The 22,161-nt window shown below is 39.1% G+C and overlaps 1 protein-coding gene across 3 annotated transcripts in view; it reads left to right on the forward strand.

Moving 5' to 3' along the window:
- Nucleotides 1-22,161, forward strand: part of RAD23B (RAD23 homolog B, nucleotide excision repair protein) — a 44,303-nt gene that overhangs the window by 17,128 nt on the left and 5,014 nt on the right. For 2 of the 3 annotated variants that reach the window (XM_068423041.1, XM_068423042.1), the window contains 6 exons: nucleotides 3,713-3,794; nucleotides 6,501-6,580; nucleotides 8,719-8,966; nucleotides 12,454-12,509; nucleotides 16,821-16,948; nucleotides 21,595-21,718. In XM_068423041.1, coding sequence (XP_068279142.1) covers nucleotides 3,713-3,794; nucleotides 6,501-6,580; nucleotides 8,719-8,966; nucleotides 12,454-12,509; nucleotides 16,821-16,948; nucleotides 21,595-21,718 — 718 coding nt within the window. Of the gene's footprint in view, nucleotides 1-3,712; nucleotides 3,795-4,570; nucleotides 4,736-6,500; nucleotides 6,581-8,718; nucleotides 8,967-12,453; nucleotides 12,510-16,820; nucleotides 16,949-21,594; nucleotides 21,719-22,161 lie in introns of all 3 variants that reach the window. The other variant, XM_068423044.1, reaches the window with a different exon arrangement.

Raw genomic sequence — 22,161 nt, forward strand, 5'->3', positions numbered from 1 at the left:
TTCAGGACTGACTCCCAAGGGACTCTGTCCACCAGCCTCTTAAACAGGCTAAAGTCTGCCTGGAGGAAATCTAAGGCAGAAGTTCTGCTCTTGCCCCTCCTTACTTCCCCCACTATCAAAAACTGTAACATTTCGTGGTCGCTATTCCCAAGACAGCCACCAGCCCTCACATCTCCCACTAGTCCTTCTCTGTTCACAAACAACAGGTCAAGCAGGGCCCCTCCTCTAGTGGGCTCATTTACTACTTGCATGAGGAACTTGTCCTCCACACGTTCTAGGAATCTCCTAGGTGGCTTCCTCTCTGCCATGTTGTATTTCCAGCAGACATCCGGCAAGTTGAAGTCGCCCACGAGTGCAAGAGCTGGCAACCGGGCGGCTTCTGACAGCCGCCTGTAAAACACCTCGTCCGCCTGCTCATCCTGGTTGGGTGGTCTATAACAGACTCCCACCGTAATGTCCTCCCTGTTGACCTTCCCCGTGATCTTCACCCATAGACATTCAACCTTGTCATCCTCACCATCTTCCTCAATTCTGACACAGTCCAAGCTCTCCCTAACATACAACACTACCCCACCGCCTCTCCTGCTTCGCCTGTCCCTCTTAAAGAGCCTATAGCCATCCATAGCTGCACTCCAGTCATGAGAGTCATCCCACCACGTTTCTGTGATGGCAACCACATCATACCCTTCCTGCTGTACAGTGGCTTCTAGCTCTTCCTGTTTGTTGCCCATACTGCGTGCATTGGTGTAAACGCACTTCATCTGGGCTAGCGGCCTTGCCCCCGACGCAGGCCTGTCACCCCTAGGTTCATTTGTGGTTGCCCTGGTCTTATCCCCCTCCCCCATCGAACCTAGTTTAAAGACCTCTTGATCAGCCCTGTCAACTTCTGGGCCATAACCCTTTTCCCCTTCTGACTCAGGTGTTCCCCATCCGGCATAAGCAGGCCCGGTGCCATGAAAGCTGCCCCGTGGTCAAAGATCCCCAAATCCCACCTACCAGTCTCTTAGCCACATATTAATCTGTTGTATTTTCATAGTCCTTTCCCTATTTTCACCTAACACCGAAGGAATTGAGGAGAATATAACCTGTGCACCTACCCCCTTCACCAAACGCCCCAGGGCCCTGAAGTCCCTTTTGATCGCCCTGGGACTTCTCCCTTCAACCTCATCCATACCCACCTGGAATACTAATAGTGGGTAGTACTCAGAGGGCCTCACCAGTTCAGGAAGCCTCCTGGCAACATCCCTTACCCGAGCTCCAGGGAGGCAGCAGACATCGCATTTAGCTGTTCAGACATTTTTATTTGAGAGAACAGATTTTGATTTTGTTCCTTGTAGGCAAAAGACTGTAGTCTGGAATAAAACTCAAACATGAGGAAGACAAAGTAGATATTTGAAACCAGTAGCTTGATTTAGTGCGGTGGACATGAAACAAGCCTTAATTTTCTCCCTCAAAATAGGTTATACCTGCTGATCACATTACAATATTTGTTACAGATCTGTGACAAACGAAGTGTGTGAGTGAAAGAAGCAGCTTTGAGACATCATCTTTGAGTGATTAGTACAAGTGCATAGATATGTGAACAGGTGAACAATGTGTTGAAAAGTAGGCATTTGAAAACATAACAGCCTTTTAACATGATTGGGGGGGTTAATTTGTCGTGATGGGTGCAGGATACTTAACTGGAGTTGACCGAAGTATCTAATACTTTAAAGTTCAGGAAAAACTGTTTGATGGCTTATCCCTGGGTTAAGGAGACTGTTCGGTTGTAAGGTGAGTGACTTCCAGCCTTAAATAATAACTGGGGAGGAATTCCCAAATTAATTTTTTAGTTTTCAAGGAAATACTCTTTTAAAATAAATGTAAATCCAGGGATAGAACACACTTCTGTAAAGTAAGTGCATGAGAATGATGATGCTGTCAGCACATAATCATTAAAACGAGTAGTGGTTTGATCCTGCCTGAAGACTTAAGGATGGTAGTGAGCTGCTGCTGGCTTTGCTATGGAGAAGCTTTTGGCAGGTGCTGGGATGGCATGTATAATAAGAATACCAAGATCATCCTTCCTCCATCTGCTGAGGGAAAAAAGAGTTCACTTCCTTTTGTTGATGTAGTCCCACCCATAGAGGGAAGTCATGTCTTGTATTCTGTATCCTTATGTGACTAGCGATTTAATCACCTACATCAGATGTAAGCTTAGAGAAGAGGTTTGATTCTGCAGACCTCCTTTTCTGGGTCATGAAGCCTGGTAAAAAAACCACTCCTTTTTATGTATACTGCAGGAAAGATGCAGCTCCATCGTTAAAGTTTGTTTCATCCCTTTTGGACCAAACATCCAAACTAAAAGGATTAGCCTGGGAAAGAGCTTGATAAAGGAACACGGAAATAAAATGTGAGAGGAAGAGAGAGGAGAAGCGAGGGGACCAATGAAGGAAGTAGGGAAAGGTAAACCAAAGGTCAAAGACATCACTAACAGAAGAATAAAGTGAAGCCAGGTAGTGGGTGACAGATTTTAATTATGCTGAGAATCACAAAGCTTAACTTCTTGGTAAATACTCACGATTTAGCACCTGAAAAATATTGTTTCAGTGTATTTACTGCTAAAGCAACCCTAATAGTGATCTACAGCTTTAAAGAGTAAAAAATAGTAATACTACAGCTACCTGTGGCACAAGTAGTTGTCAGTCCAATTAAGCTGTCAAGATAAACATTTTCACGTGCTTAGCTGGTTAAATAGCTAGGTGCATGCATCTTAATTGCAGCGTTTCATTAAAAAAGCTTATGAATATTCAGGGAAAAAAAACTTTAGAAGATTGAGTTAATTTGTAGTAATAAGTTCATAAAAGATTGGTTGTCTTTGTTTTACCTATATTGGGAGTGTCTGTCAGGAAGCAAGAAGTATCTGTGTTTGTGTACAGGCAGTTTGTCTTAAAACATGATTTCAAATGTATCAGTACAGAAGTGCTTCTACAGGAACATCCTTTATCTCCTCAAGATAGTGTTATGCAGTCTGTCTGGAGAATTGGGGCGTTCTGACAACTAACACAGTGTCATTTGAGCTATTGTATGTGGTGCTCTGAAGGCATGAACTATATGTCAGTGGTCTGCATAAGGAACTAAATCAGGCAAAATGCTTTCATGTATAGGCTTAAAATTGCTATGTAAAGCTCAGTTACTGGGGAGGGGAGAGAGTTGAAAACTACTTATGTGAAATGAACAACTGGACAGTTTGCACAAGTCATTGCATATCAAGGCTTCAGGTCATTCCAGTGAGTTGAATCAAGTGTCATGGTGACCTTACCAAAAAAACAGGCGTTTCCTGAAGAGTCATTATGATGAAGAAAGCCGTCAGCTGTGTATAGCATGTGTACCTCCTGCATTCAGAGAAAGAACAGGGAGGGGAAATGGGTCAGTAGATAAAAGCATTTTTTGCCCAAATTTCTCAATTTTTCACTGTGTTGTAAACTCGTAATTGAAGACGTCTCACGGAGAAACTGCTTATATAATTTGATTAAGCACAAGAGATTATTTGGGAAGAGAACACATTGCTTTGCAAGTGTTACAGTGACATCTTTGGAAGACTGATGTACTCGACATAACGAAGATAGGACTGAAAACTACTTTTTAGTATTTAAAACATAAAACAAAGTGTACTTAATTAGATTTCTATTATGAAACTTTTTTTTTCATTAAGACTGTTTCTGTGCTTTAGGTGAAGGCACTGAAAGAGAAGATTGAAGCAGAAAAGGGGAAAGATGCTTTTCCAGTACCTGGCCAAAAACTAATTTATGCAGGTAATGGATATTCTGAAGATACTGTATCTGAATCTACCTTATTTTTTATGTTTTTCTTTGTCTTTGATGTGAATGTTAAGTCTTCTAAAGATTATATGTACTGAAATGCAAAAAGGTTAAAAAAAACCCAAAGCAACAACAAACCTCGTTGTCAGAGGGAACTCTTAATTGTGAATCAGAACTTTTCAAGTTTTAATACATGTGTGTATTGTTACCTTTGCTCTTATAGCATCATATGCTAACAGCTTTAGTCCTGGGTGGGGTATGCCAGGTGAAGTAGAAATAACTTTTGTTACAAGAAATCAGGATTTAAGCAGATCACATCTTGTGTCTTGGGTTAACTCTTGTCTTTTGTTCAGTTTATGCTGTGTATAGCTGAAGCATTCCTGTATATACCTCAGAGAATTAAAAATCATGTTAATTTGTTTCGTATTAACAAAAGAAACCCACCACCAAATCCTTGCTATATGAAGGTACTTTCAATACGTTTAAGCTCTGTCATTAGAAACGTGTTATGTGCTAGCAAAAAGCAGGCTAATGTCAGATAAAGACATGAAGTTACTTTATTTAAGCTAACATAGTTTGAATTTTTTTTGGCAATATTTTTTTACTGTTTTCTGCATGGCTGGTCCATTCTGGCACTAATACACAGATCCAGTTTTTTGTTCTCACTTCATGTCAGAACTTAAAAAGTTCTATTCCAATACCCCTTGTAGTGTGTTTTCCTATCAAACTGTGCTTGAAAGAAACTTTGGTGGTCTTTCTACTTCTTCAAGGTACTGGTTTGTAAATAGTATTGGTTCCCCACCGCTAATAAGCTAAAGCCACTGATCACAATGGAAAGATGCTAGTGAAAGAGAAGTCGGGAATCTCTCCATGTTTGTACGGACTCTCCAGGACTGTTTCTTAGCAAGTTTTATGTCCCTTGTACTTCAGTGAAGGTAATGCACATCAAGAACATGAATGTAAAAGTTGCACATATAATAAAGAGCAGAAGGCCTTGTGCAATATGTATAATTGCATTACACTCTTAATATTATGTTACTGTGATTAAAAAAGTCAAGAGTTGTGTAAGATCATATGATGACTTGAGTATTTTCAGAAGCCAGAATTTATCTGCAGCATTGTATAATCCTCACAAGCAGTAGGAAATAAGATTTAGAACAGAAAACCATCCAAAGATTGATTGTATTTTTTTCTTGGACAAGAGATACAGCAAGGATGTATTGATGACATTTTACGTTTACTAAAAAGAGCTTTAGAATTTTTGTAGTTTGGTAAAGCAGAGTGATATCCCAACTGAACCTGATCAAAAGTATACGATTTGTTATTAAACAAGCTTGCAATTTTTTTAAAAAAATGTTATTCTAATCAGCGGTGAGGTAGATCTGTTGTGTTGTTATCTGTGTTAGGGTAAAGTCCAGAAACCCTCAGAGTAGTGTGTCCTGAGAAGATAGGATGACTGCATATATACATTGTGCAATCTCTTTCTCCAAACTGCCTATAAAGCAGAAGATTGTACGTAAACCTGTGTAGGTTCTGAGTCAGATGCTGCAGTGTCTGCTACAGGTATTACTACTACAACGGTACATATAATACGTTCTCGTGCATTTGACCTGCAAGACTGGTGGAACCAGTAGAAAGTAGGACAGTGCCACCTTGTTTGTGTTCCAAGTGCGTAATGCATATGCATTGCTTGATTGCCTTGCAAGCATCAGGATAAGGATGAGTCCTGCTAGTTACAGTTGTGTATTCCAGTAGCACTGAGAACAGTTAAGGAAATGTGTATTTTCCTCTTGAAATAGGGAAGTGGTCCTTGGCACATCTTCAGAAAATGAATCAATTAAAATCATAAAATATTTCCTGAAAATCCTGTAGTAGAAGTAGGTGCAATGAAACTCACTGAAAAACAGACTTAATTTTCTAATTTGTGGTACTGCCTCTAAATCAGCTTATCCTAAAAAAAAAAAGTCTGTGGTTTAATGTGTTTCCGAGTTCTTGTAGACATGAGGTGACTCTACTTTGCCACAGTACTATCTCTGCTTATCAAACATCAAAAGTGGTAGTGTAACAAACGAGTGTTTCTGGTTTTGTCTGATCATTTTTTTTTCCATCCTTCTGTCAAGTTAGCAGGATATGGAATGGTTTTAGCTTTTTCTAACGCTTTAGTCTTCTTTTAAGAACAAATTGTTGAAGTTGCAAAGTCACAAACTTATCTAATGCAGATAAACTTAGTCTGTGACAGGGAACTGTAGATAGTTTACTACATCTGAAGGGCAAACAGAAGATAAGCGGGAAGGAGTTTTCTTGCTGTGTCTAGAGTGTGTAGCAGGCAGAAGTTATTAAATTAAGCTTATTGTGTACTAAAGCCTTTCCTCTACATTACTTGTATCTGTGTTAAAGGTCCAGTAAATCTTTCTCTAGATTTAATGCTTCTGTTTTAAATTATTTGAAGCATCTTCAACACCTTTGGCAACAGACTTCAAGATAACTAGTGCTGTGGGCATCATAGGAGGAAAATTACTTGTAGTTGTACTGCCAAAGCTTAATAGCCAAACCACTTTTTGTAGGGTTATTAATGTTTATAATCTGCATAAACCATTTTTTATGGGGTTTTTTTTTGAACTGTCTTTATATGAGGGAATCTCAAGATCACCTAATGATCTGTTAAATAACTTCTTAATTTATATCTCTTTAATTTGCCAGGTAAAATCCTTAATGATGATACTGCTCTTAAAGAATACAAAATAGATGAGAAGAACTTTGTGGTGGTTATGGTGACAAAAGTGAGTAGTCCTTATTTTCAAAAAGGAAATTGAATACATTTAATTCTTTTTTTCATTGTGATGAGTGATTGTATATGCCTATCCTTGAAACCAGTGGAATTTGATTATGTGAAAGTTTTGGTCAACAGTAAAAATGAGTGCTTGTGTGAATACATACGAAATACTGCTTCACAGTCCTAGTTTTCCTGTGCTGATTGTTGTTGCTGTTCTGTGCTGAATGTTTCCATCAAAGAAAAGAACTTGCCAGTGGCTAATTTTTCTGATTCTTCTTATCTCGCTCTGTTATTTTTCCACTGATATTATTAAAAGGAAGAAGGAAACCTAGATAGTTTGTTACTAAATCCTCTGTACAAAACTCTTCCAGTCTTCCCATGTTGCTTTTCAAAGCTTATGGCTGTTTCTTTTGTCAAGCTCAACAGCTTAAATCACTAGAGAAAGGATACATATGCCAATCAACAAACCTGTGAGTTTTGAATGACTGCAATGACAAATTAAAGGGAATGACTGTGACGTGTATTTGAAGTATCTGTCCTCTTAACTAGTCACCACATTGCTTCCACAAATCAAGCCACTGATTTTCTAGGTGTTCTAGACCCGTGGAACCTGAATAAAACTGACTTAATCTCTGTCCTGAGATATGAAGTTAATTTTGGAGTTAGAGGTTCTCCTTCTGACAAAAGAAGCCTATATTAAATTGCCCTTCACGTCTGTCTGGTATTGGCTCGTTAGATTCTCTGTTTGAATGCTAGTGTTATTGCTGTCTTCCTGAACAACAAGTGTTCTAGTCTGTGGTTTGCCTGGAGAAGAGGCATTTATCAGTACAAGAAAACAGGTGCAGATGGGATTTCAGAGCAGGGCTTTCATTTTGTTTATATCAGGGAAACACAGACCTCCACGAAGAATTGCTAAATGCAGTACCTTCTTACAATAAGGACCTGTGTTTCAGAGTTGGGCAGTTCTTCAGTGTTATGGTCTTTTTGCTAAGTCTTTAAGCTTGGTTCCCTTTCCTTGATTCTTTTATGGATGAGACATGCCCTGTCACGTAAGCACAACCGTTAACTTTGATGCTCAGACGTGTTTCAGTGTTTTTCTTTGAATGCTTCTCAAAATGTTCTTTACTGTGCCCGTCAAATTGGAAGCTATTCATTCTCAACCTCTCATTTCCTTTCAGACAGAAGGAGGAAATACATTTTTCCTAGTTTAAGCAAACATTGTCTCAAAGTGATTCACCTTGAATAAGTATCTGTGTTTTGTTAAAGTTCAGCTATTTCTCTTGGTGAGGCAGAGATGGGGGTCAGCCTTATGCGTCCTTAAGGATATTTGTAGGTAAGGAACTACAGTGATAGAGCTTTCAAAAACATAATGCCATACCTTAGCTGGAAGTTACATGCATTCTGAAAAGTGTAATTTCTATATAATGGTATTAATAGTGTATCCAAGCAAAATTCATGTTTCCAATAGAGATGTGAAGATTGAATCATAATTCTGTGCAAATATTACCCACTCTAAATTTGTTGCTGTAGATTTGGTAGTCCTTGATTCTGCTGGATTTTTGGTGCTCACTACAGGAATCAAGTATGTGAAGTGTTATTTATGTAGTGCTTTGAATGTGAGGAGTGCATAAGTAAAACTTGTTGCAGGTTAATTTTATTTTTTTAGCATCTCATTTTCTAGAAAATAGCATTCATAATGAAATGGGATTTTTGTCTTTATCACTTTTTTCCAGATTTGAGAGGTGAGAAAACCTTATGCTTGTTATGGTTGTCAGATGTCTTTTGACAGTTGTTTTAGTTTCTTCTGAAAAATGCGCTTTTGTAAAACACAAGATTGTTTTCACATTTAGAGTGTTGCGGTCTATAAATATTTAGATCTTATCTTTGCATTTCACTTCATATTCAAGTAGTGTGACTGCTTAGGTGTTTAAATAAATAACTTCAGTGACACTACCAGTTGCCTGTTTAAACACAATAAAAGGCATTATAGATTTAATGTCTTGCATTGTTTTAATGTTATGCTTGATGTTGAGGCAGCAATGTCAAATACAGATGGTCTTAATAGAACTTAATCAATGTGTTGACTGTAGAAAGCATGGGTTTAGGAGCTTTGTGCTGTGCCTGAATTCTGTTGTTCTCCTACAGCCCAAAGCAGCAGCTGGAGCGACTCAGCAGTCAAATGCTACTACCACTATTAGCTCAACAACTGCAGCTTCCACACCAGTCACTGCACCAATCCCTGCTGCTGTCCCTGTGCCAGCTCCTGTCCCTCCACCACCAGCACCAGATCCAGTTCCTTGTGAATCTGCACCTGTGACTGCTCCTAAAGAAGAGAAGCCAGGAGAAAAACCACCTGAGGCACCAGCTGTTGTCAGCCCATCATCAACTGACAGGTATGAATGAGCCTCCAAAAATAGCTTCCCTGTCCATTTATATTGCTTCTAGATTTGATTTTAAGTTGAATTTTCCATTGCAGTGTTAGTTCAGTCATTTTCTCTGTTCTGCATGTAACTTCAGTCTCTGGCTCAAGTATAACATTACTGATGGTAAGAAATGCCCCTCCCTGCTTACACCTTCTCCTGTGGAAAGTGTAGTCTTGGGACTAAACCTATGGAGTGAAGAGTGAAATGACATAGGACTTGTGCTCCCGTTAGGCATTTCAGAGTTACTGTGGCACAAGTTTCTTTTCAGACTATGGATATTCACCTGTGTGGGGATCTACTGTTCATAAAGCTTTTAAAGACTTCAGAGGGATGTGTCCTGTCCTGTTCATAGACCTCTGGTTGTGTTTTGAATCATGTTGATTAGATTTGAACCCTAAGTTCTTTATTGCAGTAAGAGTCTCTTGATTTCTGGAAAGAGCTTTTTCTTCCAAAATGTAGGATATAGTATTGCTCTTAATCATGTAATGTCTTAAAGCTGCAAGCTTATTTGTTCTGAATGCTCCTTGGCCCATCTGCAGGTAGTTGTGGGAGTTGGGATAGCTTTTAACTTCAATTGTCTACATTTGAGAAAATCAAATGGAAGTTAGAGTTGTCATCCCTGTTGTATACCGTGGCCTTTTTTTGATCACTTTAAGTTGCTTAAGTATTGCATGGGATAAAAATGTCGTTGAATGTAATTTAATGGCCCTTGAAGTGCTGCATAGCGTAAGTCTTCATTTTTCATACACTGGTTTTCAATTATTTGTGTCTTATGTGAATACTGGTGCACTAGACATTAATTTTTGAAGTAGTTGTATTTAAACACCATGAAATATTGATTTGATGATAAAGAAACACAGCTTGCAATTGCCTAATATCTTGAAAATGTCATCACAAATTTCTTGCACTAAATACCCTAATAGATTTAATTTTGCAATTCTGAGAAATGGATATGTTTTTAAAATGGAATACAAATGAAGCTTCATTTATCAGTCAAATAACCTATTTTTTTTGTGTTAATGGGTGGGGTTTTTTGCTGCTCAGTTTGTCCAGTAGGTTCAAAGATTAGATTAAATCTTTGGAACTGAAACAGTGCTTTCCAGGTTTTCCACATACAGATTTTAGTGTTGTAAAACTGCAGTAAGAGAGCCTCAATGTACATACTTAACAGGAATCAAGAGAATAATGTAACAAATACACTGTAGTTATCACCTGCCTTGATTTCAGTGAGTACTGCTTGTTTCTGATTTGCTTTACAAGTTAGATTACTAAGGCTGGTGAAGATTTATTGAGCCATGGCGAGGCAAGCTGATGCCCTGTTTTGCCTTTGATCTTTTTCAGTTATAAATCTTACTAGTGGTAGACCTAGTGAAGCATTCTTGTTGGAAAAAATTTTTCTTATATAAAAAAAATGCATCTCTGTAAAGGCCTTGTCAGATTTTTAATGGCATCTTCTGAAAACTGCTTCAGATTAATCTATTGATCTTTCACTTGCTGATAGGAGTTGCCGACTCTGGTAGCCTGGTAGATGTGAGGCTGGTGCCGTTCCATGTCCCCAGGTCTATCAAGTATCAAGACTGAACATGTATTCCCAGTACATACACACAATATGTATATACCTGTATATATGGCTGGCCGCATAGGTCAACACAGGCAGAAAAGTACAGCACTCAAGCTACCATACAGCAGCAGCAGTCACATCCTCTTCCCCTCTGGCTGCTCAGGGGAAAGCTCACTAGTGCAAAAATACGTATGTACAGACATACAAATGAACAATACGAATTTCTCCAGTATCTGGCCTTAGACAGACTATTCCAATAGCTGGCCTCTAGATTTCCCAGCTTCCCAAGTTTTTGGTACCTGGGCATGTCACTGCCTGAGCCTTTCAACCCTGCTCCCGTTGCTGATACTCAGATTCCCTTTGCACGCATGCACACGTGCACACACACAGAGGATCCATCCAGGAACTGGCTGTAGACATGCACTGAACCTGGTAGGTAGTCCCTAGATCCCCTGGTCTCCCAGTTGCCTCGTTCATGGACACACAAACAGGTCTCTCCACTAGCTTATTACCTTACCAGTAGCTGAACCCCAGATGTTACAGTCTTACCAGCAGCTCCTCTCCGAGACCCTCCGGTTTCTCCAGCAGCTGGCTCTGACTTACAGCCGTTCAATACCCGGCTCTTAAGCATCTTACCCTACTCACTGTAGTCAAGCTTGATGCTTGCTGGTGGTTGTACACATGCCAACGTATGCATCCACACAGAATATGCATGCACTCTGGTCTCTTCAGGTGCTGATGCCCTAGGCGCATGGACCCCTGTGGCCCCTTCTCCAGTTGCTGGCACTGAGATTTCTGCAGTGTCTGGTCTCAGCAGTTGCTGGCTCCACAGGTGTGCAGATCCCTGTGACTCATGGTTCCCCATCCAGTTGTGTGTACTTAGCCTTCCATACACACACACATACACGTAGACTAGAGAGACCCTACAGCATGAAAAATAGTTAGAAATGGAATTCAATTAGAAGGCAGGATAGACTGGTGATCAGTGCAGGCCATGGCCAGGCAAGTGCTGTTTACACGTGACTGGCCCTTTTTCTCCTCTTTTTGCTCTCTTTACCCATGCTTTTCATCTGCAGGGAGCCTTGGTGGTTCCCTTTCCCTGCCTTTGGTTCTTCTGCTAGATATTGAATAGTAAGTCTTGCACAATCCCCAAACACTTTTTCCTGGCACCCCATGGTGAGTCGCACCAGCCTGTAGGCAGTAATACCCTGGATTTGTAAGGAGACCTGGAGAGCCTCTCCCATTAACACACCAGAGGTGTCACCCTGAGACCAAGGGGCTTATGCTTTAAGTTGCAGCCCTGGGAGGAGCCAGGAATGGAGCACTCTTGGCTCTGACTGAGTTAACTGGGGTTCCTCTGCCTGGTGTTGTGCCTCTCTGTGTTTCTTGATGTTCATGGAGGTGAGCCCTTAATCCTGTAATTTAACAACTTTGATAACTTGAGATGCAGTAATTGCAAATGTTAGCAATTTACATTTCTAGGGAAGTAAGATGCTGCAATTTTAATAAGTGCATGCCACTGACCTCCTTGGGTCCTCATTGAGGTCCGGGCAGTGGTTAGCGAGACTGCTGTGTGCTTTTGAAAACTCACCTTGTTCTCCCACCCTTTAAAGCATTCAAGGAAGCAGGTGGCTAATCCCTGAGCAGATGGGCAAGAGCCAAACTATTGGGGGGCAGGGGGGAAGGTCGGCCTTTAAGTGTTAAAAATGGTAGCATTGTAAGCTTGTAAAATCTGGTCTCACTGTAAGACCAAGAGAGAGCTCTTTGGAAAGCTTTGTTGGCTTTTTAGAAACAAAACGGGCTACTAGAGTTACAGCTGCTGCTGCTTTTTTTTTTGAAAAACAGGAAGTTTTCCAAAGTTTTGTAATTACCATTGCACTTGTCTTCATCTTACAGTACAACAGGTGATACATCTCGATCAAATCTTTTTGAGGATGCTATAAGTGCACTTGGTAAGTGGAGTGTTTTTTTAATGTAGACATTATTTTGGTGCAGCAGAAACAAATGACGGATTAGCAGATGTTGACATTCTCTTCTGTATCTGTCATTGTTAAAGTTATAATCAAAGTACTCTTCTCTAAGACCTGAAGTTGGTATCTTAGAACCAGCATCAAGAACTTCTTTACTGAAGAATATTTCACTTCATATATTTTTATTATGTAAAAGGAAGATCCTTATCATTCCTGGTTTTTTTTTCCCTGTTTGCCTTAATTTCTCTTCTAACTACTCAGTTTGAAGTGGCTTGGATAGAAGACTGGATGTAAATATGTATACGCTTTTCTTTTCACCTTTGCTTCCCAGTGTGCAGGTCTGATAAAATGGCTGCCTTTATTATTCACTTGTTCCAGCTTTGACAGTACTTTCTTTTGACACATTTAGATTAGATACATTCACCAAATCTGCTGCTATCTGGGTTGAGGAGTCAATGCCTCCATATACCTATAGTCAATTCACTTTTCTTTTAACAGTTTAAATGTCTTTGTTTCTCAGTGGAATAAACAGGGTAAAACCAATGGAAAGTTCTGCCCCTCATTTATGCTGATTCTGGTAGCTAGGGAATTACTAGGCAAACCCACAACTCCTTACCCTTACTTAAATTTTACGGAGGGGATTTTTTTGTTTAGAGTGTAGCAAATTAAGGCACAGAAATAAGGGAGAAGTAGATTTTTAATTTTGTCTTACCCCTGTAAAGATTAAGCTGCAACTTGGTACAAAAAGTTAAACTAATTGAAGAGTTTCACTTACATTTTTCTGTAGGGGTGCGTGGATGTATTGGAGGCAGGTGTTGTGATTAAGCAGCCCAAGGTGATTTAGGAGCAGTAGTAATGTTTTACCTGTACTGGTGGTAGCCACCAGGTTTAGTCTGTATAACTGCAACTTAGGTCTCAGTTTATGACATCTGTTTTAGGCTGAAGAAGCATATGACCTGAAATATCTGATAGATACTGTAGGAGACAACCAGTCGAGTTCTGTTACATTTTTAAAGTGACTGCTGCCACTGAAGGTGCTGCAGGCTTCCGTAATCATTCATTATACCTTAGTGGCCTACATGTGGTCATGACAAATACTCATGTTAACAGTAATGACCAACAAGTTTAATTTAGCTGGTGGTCCTGATTCAGTTATCTTAAGAATTTAAAAAAGAAAATCTCCTTTCAATGTAGCAGGAGAGAGAGCATCACCTCACTATGCATTTAATATGAAAGTTGTTTGATTGGTATCTAATACAGTAAATCCCCATGTCCCTAAGAGTTTGGAAACAACAGGCATTGAGTGGAATTTCCTAGATAAGCATACTGCCAGAGTTGTATGCCAAAAAATTTTCAAAGGCAATAGGCATGAACTCTGTGGTTCTTTTTCTTTAGAAACTTCTTAAAAGGAATTTGCTTGCACAAATTCATGTAGTATGTTCTTACATCGTAAGTAGGATCCTAGGCATGATCTTACTGTGGCTTCTCAATTACATCGTCTGAAGATAATTGACTTCACTTTAAAAATGGGGATAGGTTTCTACTGAATTGCTTTTGTTTTCAATTAGATACTCTGACTGAAAACTGATGTGGCTTTTGTGCTTGTCTTTGTTTAGCACACACCTGGGGCTAAACAATAACAGTTTTTCTCTCACCCAATGTGCCTTCCCCAACCAAAGAAGGAAATTGGGAAAAAGAGGGAGACTTGTGGGTTAGAATTGAACAGATTTAATAAAATAAAATAAAAAAAAAAATATAAATGATAACACAAAACACACAAAAGTATACTTAGCTACGGAGTTGCAGCAGATTCCAAGAATAGCAATCTTCAGCAATGAGGGGGAAAGGGGGAAAAAGAGGCCAGGAGAGAGAAGAGCAAAACCAACCCTACCTCTCCCTACCAAGCCCTCCCTTTTATAGTGAACTTGATTGTTAATGATACAGAATACACCTGTGGGCCAGCCTGTGTCAGCTGCCCTGGATTTAGCTGCTACGGTCCTTGATCACCATGGCTGGCCACAAACTGAAACAAAATCCCAGTGAAACCAGGACAGTGCTACATGCAGTTCCTGTGCAACCATCTTTCACTGGAGCAGCCTAAGCTTTCTTTAGGGCATGGGACAACAATTATTGTGGGGAGTGTGATGAACTGGATTTGAAAGTCAATCCAGCTTTAAAACATTATTTGAAAGGCCAAAGCAAAGAGCAGAATCAGTTCAGCATTGACTTCACAAACATTCCCAGTAGCACTATGCAGAGATAGGCCTGGTTTTATATCATGACATTGCTCGTGTGCAATTCCTGAATTATTATTCTTGGTCTTATTTTTGCACAACTTGTGTAAGTAGACTGTATATGGAGTACATGTGCCTAAATTCACTGTAAATCTGTTTCCTTCTTCGGCTTTTTATTATGGCTTATGTAGCAGTCTGCCCAGAGCAAGTCAGCCTTCCTGCATCTTTTTTTTCTGTACCACATGTCTCATACTGTTCTAGTCTCTACGTAGCTTATATTGAAAGAGCACTACAGAAATGTTTAAGTAGTAACTAATTGGATCAAAAGGTGTTCTGTCTTCTGTTTACCTTGATTAGTTTGTTAGCAATAATAAGGGTAAAACAGTGCTGAGTAAGAAAGAACTTGAGCAGTAAGTTTATCAAAATCACTGAGCTGGGACAATTGTTGCCTTGGCTTTTTTGCTTCTCTGAAGATATGTACAGAAATATGTATCTTTAGAGTGAAGTTTAGGTGATTTTTTTTTTTAATGTCTTTGAAAAAATGAAGGTGGATGTAAACTGACTGATCTTGTGTAAGAAGACATGAACTTCCCATTCCTTAAACTCAGGTTGGCTTTATTATTTTGAAGTCTGAACAATAAATACTCAAATTAGTCAAGGGTGTAAATCCATTATTTATCTTTCTGGATAATGCACAAGTATCCTTGGGCTAGGGCTGTTTTATTTTTTGTTCTTGAGTATATTGCCCTCAGTCATAACATTCACTGATTATTTAGAAGCATTCTTTAAAACTCAGGCAATATGATTGTGTTAATGTTGGCTTGAGTTAAACACCTTCTTCTTAAGGAAGTAAAACTTGATATTTTCTTTGGTTCTTTTAATTGTGACTTACTTGTCTTAACACAGTAGCTCTAACAGTATTTGTTTCCTCTACTTTTTAAAATCTGTTGGTTTTTATCATGACTGTTAATTATTTAACTCCTGCCACTAACTTGCTAGTGTTACAGAACAGTAGTAGGGTTCCACTGAGATCAGGAATACCTTTATCCAAGGAAGGAAATGGTATTTTAATGCCTGGGTTTGGGGTGGGTTTTTTCTGGTTTTACATGGGAAGATAACCTTTAAGATGTTGCTCAATTGCCATTTATAATAGTATAGTTATTTTTTTGAATTGTTAAACCTGCTGTTTGCTTTTAAGGAAGGGAAATAAGATGGATTATGAAGAGATAATAATTTTCCCTATGATACCATCAGTGCAGTGATCAGTTGTCCTTAAATTGCTCCATGTAAAGTGTGTATACCCTTTTGTCTTCATGGCTGCAGGTGTGGGCCAGTTTTAGTCTATTTATGCTGTAAGAGGTGGGGGATTTGATGTGATGGATGTCTAGTCAAATATGCATGAATTGAATGAGATAACTTGTTCTCCCAAACACTCACTGAGGTTTTGAGTGACTTTCTTGGATATAACTTCAAGTCTTCTGCCTGATTTGATTTGGTCCATGTTAATTTGATTAAATGACTTAGATCATCATCACCGGCATGTAGCTATACACAGTTGTAACTTGGTCATCACTATTTGCCATCCATCTAACCATAACATAGTGTGAAGTCTTTATTTGGGAAGCCTCAATGGCTAACAGGCTGATAGGCGGATTTCTGCTTAGAAAGTTTAATTTCCAAACTTACACTGCAGGAGACTTATCTTGATTACATCAGGAATTGAATATTAGCTGTGAGGATGCCTTTGACCTTAGATGAAAGCATAGAGAGGGAATATTATTTCAATTACGAGTACAGAAGTATCACAAGTGCTGCTTTTTTCAATAGAAGTTTGCATTGTGTTCATTACCCTCTACTGTTCCAATCAAATTCCATGGATAATGAAGCCACCAGAATATATTTGGAGATAAAGCAGCAGAACCATGGCAAGTTTAACAGGAGCTGTTCTTTACTCTTCAGTAAACAGCTCAAATTTGGGTAGAAATTAAATTTATCCATTGAAACTTTTCTGTGCTTTTTTTGCTTTATTCCCTTAAAATGGTGGTCATGTTACTTCTAGTGACGGGTCAGTCTTATGAGAATATGGTGACTGAAATCATGTCATTGGGCTATGAACGAGAGCAAGTAATTGCGGCGCTGAGAGCCAGCTTCAACAATCCTGACAGAGCAGTGGAATACCTTTTAATGGTGAGCAGTTTATTTTACCTACACTCTGTTCTTTCACTTTTTATTTTGTTCTCACTGAAGAATAATTTTAACTTTGATTTACTTGTTATTTTGAATATTATCAAATCAATGAGAGTAATACATGTTCACAGAGGAACAACATCTCTAAGCAGAGCATCTGGAAAGCTGAGATTTGGATTTCGAGGGTTATAATGTGTTACAGAAAATACTGATGTCATCCCTAATTACCTCTATCACTTCTTTGCTTTTATTCTTTGTTGATTTATGTGGATGTACATGTGAAGTATGTCCAGTTACAGTGATAGTTTTGACTGCCAGTGGTTGGTCAAGGAATGATTTTGTGTCACATCTTAGTGACAGCATTAGCTGTATTTTTGCATTACTATTTATAACATCACAAAGGCATTTTTTTAAGTTCCAGTTCATCATTTTTACTAATAATGCACAGTGTTCTTAACAATATACTTTCCAAACAGAAACGTTTGAGAGTTTTGTGAAGTGTGCTTATTTTAACTGGTGTTTAAATTTAAGCAGTGTTTTGGAGAAGAAACAATTTCTCATTTGATTAATACAGTTTGAAGGGTGAAATGAACTTCGTTGGCATGAGAGGAAATAGAAGAGTAGCTTCACTTTAATGGAAATCTTGTGAGTTGTTTAGGGGCTTTTTGGATTACTTCTCATTGTATACCTTAATCTGACAGATGAATTGTAACCATCAGAGGATCTGTCTCGGAGCTTGTTGCTTAATCAGTATTTCCGGTACATTTAGTTTTCACTCGAGCATACCATTTTTTCCCTGATATGGTTTTTCTTTGTTCCAGATCTGAACTTCATTAAAATCTTGAAGCCAGATATCTTGAACAAGTCCTTGCAAAATACATGCGGATTGAATTTCTGATAGATTGATAAGAAAACTATCATCTTTACCTCCAGTTATAAAAATTTCCTTTTGTTAATGAAGTTTTTCTTCAGTAGTTATAAGTCACTGGCATGCTTGCTACTTACATTAATGATCCCAAGACTTTGTAACCTGCAGGTTTTAAACAGACAATAAATGTTTTGAGTACATTTATTTGAGTACATTAACAGAATTTAAAAAGTTCAGTTCTTATCTAGTATTAGACCAACGAAAAGTAACGAATATTGTCTTGCCCTAAGGGCGAATGCAGTAGCACCCATCTCTCTGCCATAAGCCTGGAATCTGAAACATTTGTTTTTCATGCTTGAAAAATGTTGTTTTTACTGTGCATTTAGTCTGTACATATACCATAAATCCAATGCCTCCTGTTTTGGCCTTGCTATGCATGTGCCAGTCATGTACAACGTGCAGTGCTTGTACACTCAGTCTGGTATTTCCCTGCTCTACCTTATTTCTGTTGAGGAAGTCCTGAATAGAAAGAGAGCATCCCTACGATGGAATTCAACACATGGTACATCTGCCAAATAGATTAAATCTGGCTGGTCTGAGCAGTTTGTTTCTACTCCTTCAGTAGATCCCGTGTTTAAAATGGGTCCTTCTGTTGCATAAACTGGTCCCTTTCTGTTTCTTGTTATCCTTTACTGAGAGTACCTTTTCTTCCTCTTCTTCCTGCTGGAAAAGGGAGTGGGGAGGAACAGTCTTGCTCATAGAGACCATATTAGCTGGCAGACTTCTGTTTTCCTTCTAGAAGAATCCTGTTGCTGCAAATGGTATTTCTAACTGTTCTTGATCTGCTGGGGTCTAAACATGTTCCTTACCATCCTGCTGCATCAAAAAAGCTTCTCTTTAGTTAATACTGGTCCATTGATGACACTGTTCTTTGACCGTCTACCTGTCTCCAAACCATCATCAGTGTTATCTTTTATATATTCTGCAGGGCAGGATTAGGATGTTGAGAGCTGTAAGTGTATACCACTGTCCTGGTTTAAAGAATTAGTACACCAAAGGTACTTGTAAAGTGCTGGAAAGAAAATACTAAAAGAGTATCTATGCTTAAAGTGTAGCTGTTCCTTAAATGAGCCCCAAAGATTCTACTTGTTGTACATGGTTCAGCTGACAAACTGTTCGGTGTTCATGGCTTCATAGCTGAAGATCTAGGTGTAATCCTATGTCCTTGAGCTGTGGTCATGGAAGGAGGTCTAGATTCCAAAAGACATTGTTTCTTTTTCTGTGCACCAGACTCATCTTTGGAGGCATTTAGATGCAGATCTCTTTTTGACTCAAGGATTTCCTAACCCTTAATTAGGAAGGAGTCCTGTCTGTCCAACAACCAGACCATTGGTTGCAGCCTCTTAGTTTGGAAATTTTTAGGAAACATTTATTTACCAAGAGAGTGGTCAAACACTGCAACAGGCTCCCTAGAGAGGTGGTTGATGCCCTGTGCCTGTCAGTGTTTCAGAGGCATTTGGACAATGCCCTTAACAATATGTTTTAACTTTTAGTCAGCCCTGGAGTGGTCAGCAGGTGGACTGGATGATGTTGTAGGTCCCTTACAACTGGAATTATTCTGCTCTAAGTGTGTACATTCCTTGGGGCTGGGCTTGATGTGATTATTGCGCTGTGGAGAACAATGTCAACTAGAAATTGCTCTGGTGCTCAATTAAACACTAAACAATTGTTTAATCCACCATAAGGCAAAAATGGCCTTTTTGCTGCCTGAGTAATGTTAACATGCAGAACTAATTGTATGTGAATTGATAGCAAGCTTTATTCTGTCGGATTGCTCTCTGAACAAGGGTACATATATCTCACTAGTCTCATCTTATTACAATTGTACAGAGTCCCGGTTATTTGGAGAGTGATACTTCAAGCTTGTATTTAAGAGTTAAGGTGATGTTCAAGATGACAAATGATCTCTAAGTAAATTTGGTTGGACTAGTTTCCATTCTGCTTTCATTCAAGAGCAAACAAGCATGTGCTGTTTGACTTGGGCACAGATTGCAATGGCAACATATGCCTGTGAATAGGTGAAATCAATCAGTAATTTTGTAAGATTAGCCCAAGTTCCTATATTATACTTAGATTCACAGAAATTACTCATTTGATGGGGAAAATTACTTAAGCAGTGCTCTGTAAGGCACTGATAAGAGAGAGTTATCTCAGAATTACTTCACAAATGGAATTTTCTTCCCCTTCTGTGGAGGGCGGGATGTGTAGCAAGCTGACCAAGCCATATAATGGTAATGAAGTGTGTGACAGGGAAAACTTGCATTTATTCCTCTGAGTGGCTTAAACGTGGACTTGATCAGGTGATTTATACCTTGATGTGCTTCTTATCTCACAGGTAAGGCAAAGTTTTGCCTGGAGCACTGTCCAGTTCTCCCTTTCTAGTTGTGGCCTTTATATTAGCTGTGTATTTGTCCTTTTTGTTCAGCTGTAGTGATGAACGTATCATGTGAAGAACATGTTATAGCAGGATTTTTAATCTACACTACCTATCACTGATTTCTGTGGTAGGTTTGCAAAACATCTTCATTGTCTTGTTACACTGAAGTTCTGTGATTATTTCCACCCACCCTGTTCCTTATGTTTTGTGGTTCCCAAACTGAAGGGTGCCTTCTTCGTTTGAGGCAGGTGAAATAGTTATACCAGTGCTGCTGCCTTCTCAGACTTATCTGGATTGAATATGCTTGGAAGACTGTAGAAGTGGAGTTTTGTGATGGCCTGGAAACTGAGTGCTGTGAGGTAGAAGATCTTATATAGTCTTGCCCTTTTGGGGCTGGGTTTAACATGGCTTCTGCCGCTGTTACTCTGTGTTTCAGGAGGTTTACTGCTCTGTGGAGTCTGCCTCTTTTGGGTTCCTGTTGGGCAACTTCCCTTGCCTGTACCACCTTGTAGTAATAGGAATCTTTGTTGCTGTCTGTCCCATGCCAAGCTGCCTAAGTTTCTAGGCTTCAGGGAGGAGGATGGAAAGGATAAATTTGGTGCCGGAGTTCAGTGACAGTGGGGAAAGCACGGTTTGGGCAGGAAGTTTGAAGGATTCCCATGTAGGAGAAAGGTAATAGAATGAGGTCTGTCTCGGTTGTATAAGCGACATTCTCATTTAATATAAGTGGTTTTTTTTAGATTTGTCAGTTTCATCCCCCATAGCAATTAGTTCCTATATAAAGTTGTTTGCACATGGAAAATAAACAAAATGCAAGTTAACTGTGTTTTTAACTGCTAAAATTTGATAACATTGAGGCCTTTTCACATAACAGTAAATGACAGTTGTCACGCTGTTGCTTTGAGGAAGGAGGTCCTAAGAGCCACGTTCTTTCATCTCTTAATTTCTTGCCAGGTTGTATGGCATCTGTAATCTCACTGTTAGCATTGTCTACTACAATTCTGTTGCTGTAATGTAACTTTATTTGCATAACATTATAACATATTGTAACACTATATTTAGTTTAACTTTTTCACACGTATCAAATATCTTAGAACAGGATTCAAAGCAAGTATTTGTTTATGGAGTGAAATGTACTTTAAACTGATGCATTGCATGTTTTACTACCTCGCTATGCAAACCACATATTTTTCTTGACAAAAAATAAATTACTCTTTTCTTGCTTTGTATTTGCAGTGAAAGCATTAATGTTTTTACCTTTGTTCTGAAACTAAATAATACATGCAGTAAAACACATATCTTTTAGCATTCTGTAGGTAATTATGTGAACTGTGGCTTTAGGGTATACCTGGAGATAATCAGGCTGTGGCTGAACACCCTCAAGCAGCAAGCACTGGTGCCTCTCCATCTTCAGCAGTGGCAGCAGCAGTAGCAACTATACCTACGACTACTAGTTCATTAGGAGGTAAGAAAGGTTATACTTGAGAAGATGTGATAAACACAGCACTTAAGCATTCTCTGCTTCAGTGAATTTTGAGTTCCTGTTGCTTGTGAACTGATCTAAGTAAATTGGATAAGAGCTGTAACATGGAAATTCTGTAAGTGTGGTACTTGCGTGGAACAAATGGCTTGTTGTATGTGGATATATCTGGAATAAAACATGAAGTTTCTAAAAATGCTGTGATGCTGCACAGTTCCTTTGGTTCAGTATTCTGTATTTAAGTGTAAGACCACAAATGTGGAGGAGTTGTGTTTTCACTCACTTAAGCTCTGGCTTCCTACTTCTGTGGCTAATTGTGCACTGTCAACTGTGAGTGTTTTAATGCATTTCCACTTGGAAGTTGGAATGTCAAGGGAGAAACCTGCAATAAGGCCATGAAGTGTAGCACCTGAGAGACCTATCCATAA

The sequence above is a fragment of the Nyctibius grandis genome, chromosome Z (genome assembly GCF_013368605.1).
Source record: "Nyctibius grandis isolate bNycGra1 chromosome Z, bNycGra1.pri, whole genome shotgun sequence".
NCBI lineage: Eukaryota > Metazoa > Chordata > Aves > Nyctibiiformes > Nyctibiidae > Nyctibius > Nyctibius grandis.